The 5000-nt window shown below is 42.2% G+C and overlaps 1 protein-coding gene across 2 annotated transcripts in view; it reads right to left on the reverse strand.

Annotated features, from left to right (window-relative positions):
• adam9 (ADAM metallopeptidase domain 9) overlaps positions 1-331 on the reverse strand; it is a 27939-nt gene extending 27608 nt beyond the window's left edge. For both annotated transcript variants that reach the window (XM_053325398.1, XM_053325397.1), the window contains exon 1: positions 110-331. In XM_053325398.1, coding sequence (XP_053181373.1) covers positions 110-179 — 70 coding nt within the window. In that variant the 5' untranslated portion in view covers positions 180-331. The remainder of the gene's footprint in view (positions 1-109) is intronic.
• Between the last annotated feature and the right edge of the window lie 4669 nt (positions 332-5000).

Raw genomic sequence — 5000 nt, forward strand, 5'->3', positions numbered from 1 at the left:
ACACACACACACACACACACACACACACACACACACACACACACACACACACACACACACACACACACACACACACACACACAGTACAACCCTCCTCTTCCTCACTCACCTCTGCAGTGAGTGTTTCCGCTCAGCAGCAGCAGACAGCAGATCTCCAGCAGCTCTACTCTTCCTCCCATCTTCCTCTTCCTCAGCTGGAGTAAATAATGGTCACCGGGCGGCTCTCTGCCTCTTCTTCTTCTGTTGCTCTGGTTCTATCTGTGGTTCTATCTCTGGTTCTATCTGTGGTTCTATCTCTGGTTCTATCTCTGGTTGTGTCTCTGGTAGTATGTCTTGTATCTCTGGTCCTATCTCTGGTGGTATGTCTTGTATCTCTGGTTCTATGTCTTGTATCTCTGGTAATAGTTTGAGTCCCGGCTGTCTCCCACCTCTCAGCCTCATACTACCCCCCCAGCAGCGGCCGAGCCATCCGTGTCCCCGGCCGTCGGTCACCCAGGAGCGGCTGTGTGTCCTCTGTCGGACCCGCAGTGTGTCTCAGGAAGTGTCTCGGTGTGGAGCAGATCTGCCTTCCATGGAAAACTCCCTGATCCAGCGTCAAGCCGCCGGAAACAGCTCCTGCTTCCCGCGGATAGTTTCAGGATAAGAGCCCCTCAGAGGGATGCTGCTTCTCTGCAGTGTGTCTCCATCACCTGCTGGAGCACAGTTCACCTGAGCCAATAAAACTATGATTCAAAGGGCGGGAATATGGACGTCACCGCTAGTCTGGAGCCAATCAGTCAATGAGGTGTGTTTATGACCACGTGGTATAATTTAACTTTAAAGGGTTAAAATGTGAAAATAAACGTATGAAGAACTTCACACATTCTTTTTTTGTGGACCCAGCATCAAATTTCTGCTTTTAATCCATTTAGAGAGAATATATTAGAGGATTATGGTAAAAATGTCTAAGTGGTGTAACCATAAAAACTTAAAAAACTAAAAACAGTAAATAGTCAATAAAACACCATATCAACTAGTTAGGCATGATCTTACATCCTTCCTTCCTTCCTTACTTCCTAACACCATATCAACTAGTGTGGCATGATCTTACATTATAACTTTTATATTAAATAAAGCTAATGGAATACTATTGTTCTAAATATTACATTTCATCTGGTTACCATGGAGACCAGGAAACATTTACATGTTTTAAATGAAGTCATTATTAGTATAAGTCCACTTAAACACACTGTAGCTGATACAATATTTAATATCTATCATTCTTTTGTGGTTACACCATTTGACATTTTGTGGTTACACCATTTGACATGTTCAGGAGCATTCAGTCTTTTGGTATAAAATGGGTCAAATGTCATTTCAAATCTCTCTTATTGATCTTTTTTTAATATATTGATTATGTTGAACTGGGCGTAACGTCCATGATGTCTTGCTGCGGAGTTCAGTCTCAATTTATCTAGAAAACCAACAAAAATACTAAATGTACATTTTAACAAACCTGATGCTGCTTTTAAAACTAGTTTAACTGATTTATGAATTCATCATCTTACCAACACTTATTATTACTGATGTTTATAGAGTTTTGTTTCAGAACCTCAAGATAATAAAACCCTTCAGATTAAAAGCTCACTCAGTTATTCACTGTTTCATTGTAGAAAAGAGAATTTTAGATTATAAACTAATAAACTATAAATTAGACTCATGTGCACAGAATACAGCAAAGTAAAAGTTATGATGTAATAAATATGAGACCATAGGCTCTAAGAATATGTAATAATACGTCAAGTTAACAATCCCACAATTTATACAAAAATGAGAATTTTAATTATTTAATTAAGATGAATTTATTATTTATTACATATTACAGTATATACATCACATGTATCAGTGTTCATGTGTAGAGATTTAAATTACATGTTAAATTTATTTCAGCTGAAGTTTTATTTAAATTTTTTTTCTTCTGTGATTAATAAACTTTTTATTTCATTTAAACCTGAAACATTTTGTGTGTTTAATGTTTTCATGATTTAATAAAAACACATGTTGAATATTTGCTCTACTGATTCATTTATAACTAAATATATTAAACCAGTCAATCATCCAGTCACTTTAATGTGAAATGCTGCAGGCCTTTATTTTGAAGGCAAACTTGTCAAACCGGAAGTCAATAGCAGTTTTCTGCTCACGTGACAAAACTAATCTCCAGCTGGCAAAAAGGCTCCCACTGCACATGCGCAGTACACCGGGCTGTTCCGCGAAGTAAACCGAACGCTCCGCTTTACGTCATCAGTCAATAATGTGATCAGCTGTTCCCGCCCGCACCGGCAGGTCCCGACACAAGATTCAAACGCACCTCTGCAGCTCAACCTTCTTACAGACTCCGCTCCAAACTTTTAATAGTTTAAAAACTCTTAGTTTCATATTTTGAGCAGGTGTTAATATTCTTTGCTGTTTCCTGTATTTTATTTTGGTAGTTTACATCGTTAGTGTTTTATCTCTTATTGGTTTTAAGATGAGCTCAGACTGGGTTTCTACCTCACCTGCACATTTTATTATAGATCTGACTTTTACTTTTGTCCAAATAAACAATATAAATACACACTGAACCAAACAAACACAACATTCACTTTTATTTAAACAGCTGATGTTTTCAGAGCCTGATCAGACAGGGGAAGTGATGATGATGATGATGAGGATGATGAGGATGATGGCACAGTAACAGACTGCAGAGAGAGAAAGGCTCATCTCTCTTCCAGACAGCAGCAAACCGAGTAGTGGTCTAGGATCCCAGACGGCAGGTTCAGACTCCCTGATCACACAGAACCCGTTTCAGTGCTTCAGCAGACAGGAGCTGAAGGAGACCCGGTCCAGCTTCAAGCCCTGCACTCCCAACACCGACAGACAGACCCTGACCTGGACCAACACGTCGCCCACCTCCACGCCATGGAGATGTTTGGGAACATGAGATCAGCTGATCCAACCTGGACGGAGGCCGCGTTCATCTGTAGTAACGAAAGAGGAAAGAGTTAAAGGTCTGGTCTGCCGGTCATGTTGGGTTTGATATCAGGCAGGAAGGAAGCGGGCATCTGCTTGATGTCTGTGTTGCCAGGCGACATGTAGGGCGGTGCCATGGAGCTTTTGTAATGGACTTTACCGGGCTCTATCGGACACCCCGGCACCGTGAACACACACACACACCATGTCCCCACATACACACACACTCACTCACACTAACGCTCACTCACACGCACGCACACCGGGACTCACCTCCTCTGCTCCCCCGGTGTCTGAGCCCTGCTCCGGGGCTCCGGGGCATCAAGCACCGTTCAAAGCTCCTCCGCCAGCAGCTCACACACACGGCCCAGAATATATAGAGGGTACCCCCGGGACACGCCCCTCTCTGTCAGACTGAGAGAAACCAGATATCAATCAATCAATCAATCAATCTTTATTTATAAAGCTCCAAATCACAACAGAGTCATGTGAAGGCTCTTTCCACATAGAGCCCTAACCCTCAGAACCAGACTCAGAGTGGGAGAACATTTTTTAACAGGAAGAACCCTCAGAACCAGACTCAGAGTGGGAGAACATTTTTTAACAGGAAGAACCCTCAGAACCAGACTCAGAGTGGGAGAACATCTTTTAACAGGAAGAACCCTCAGAACCAGACTCAGAGTGGGAGAACATCTTTTAACAGGAAGAACCCTCAGAACCAGACTCAGAGTGGGAGAACATCTTTTAACAGGAAGAACCCTCAGAACCAGACTCAGAGTGGGAGAACATCTTTTAACAGGAAGAACCCTCAGAACCAGACTCAGAGTGGGAGAACATCTTTTAACAGGAAGAACCCTCAGAACCAGACTCAGAGTGGGAGAACATCTTTTAACAGGAAGAACCCTCAGAACCAGACTCAGAGTGGGAGAACATCTTTTAACAGGAAGAACCCTCAGAACCAGACTCAGAGTGGGAGAACATCTTTTAACAGGAAGAACCCTCAGAACCAGACTCAGAGTGGGAGAACATCTTTTAACAGGAAGAACCCTCAGAACCAGACTCAGAGTGGGAGAACATCTTTTAACAGGAAGAACCCTCAGAACCAGACTCAGAGTGGGAGAACATCTTTTAACAGGAAGAACCCTCAGAACCAGACTCAGAGTGGGAGAACATCTTTTAACAGGAAGAACCCTCAGAACCAGACTCAGAGTGGGAGAACATCTTTTAACAGGAAGAACCCTCAGAACCAGACTCAGAGTGGGAGAACATCTTTTAACAGGAAGAACCCTCAGAACCAGACTCAGAGTGGGAGAACATCTTTTAACAGGAAGAACCCTCAGAACCAGACTCAGAGTGGGAGAACATCTTTTAACAGGAAGAACCCTCAGAACCAGACTCAGAGTGGGAGAACATCTTTTAACAGGAAGAACCCTCAGAACCAGACTCAGAGTGGGAGAACTCTTTATTATAATATAGTGATATCTCTTTATTATAATATAGTGATATCTCTTAGACTCCAGAAAGTAATTTATAATTATAATATGAACATTTATTTCCTTTATATTGGTCATATTATCTCAGAATGTATGCAGGGGGGGGGGGGGTAACGTTGTTAAGTTTTATAGTTTTTCTGAATAAAAATGAAAATCAGGTTGTAGTTTGGTCACGTGGCCACCAGGTGGCAGCAGCGTCTGACTCACAGAGCAGAAACCACCGAAGAAGAGCGGAGAGGTAAACAGGAAGTGAACTCACTCATTCCCGCCAGTATTCAACGCGTCTGGTTTGTCCCGTTAAACTAACTTCAGCTGAGACCAGAGGACGGTTACCGGCGCCGGTAAGTGATTGTTTACATTAGTCTGAGTTTATTTAACTTTTATACTCTCATATATATATTTACCGGCACGTTTAACACTTTGGACTGAAGTGTTAAACGTGTCTGATGCCATAAAAAAGGTAGGTTTGAGATTTGAGAGGGGGTTTCCCAGTTTCCTTTTTTTGCATCTTCTAAT

This window comes from Scomber japonicus, chromosome 9 (genome assembly GCF_027409825.1).
Source record: "Scomber japonicus isolate fScoJap1 chromosome 9, fScoJap1.pri, whole genome shotgun sequence".
Taxonomy (NCBI): Eukaryota; Metazoa; Chordata; class Actinopteri; order Scombriformes; family Scombridae; genus Scomber; species Scomber japonicus.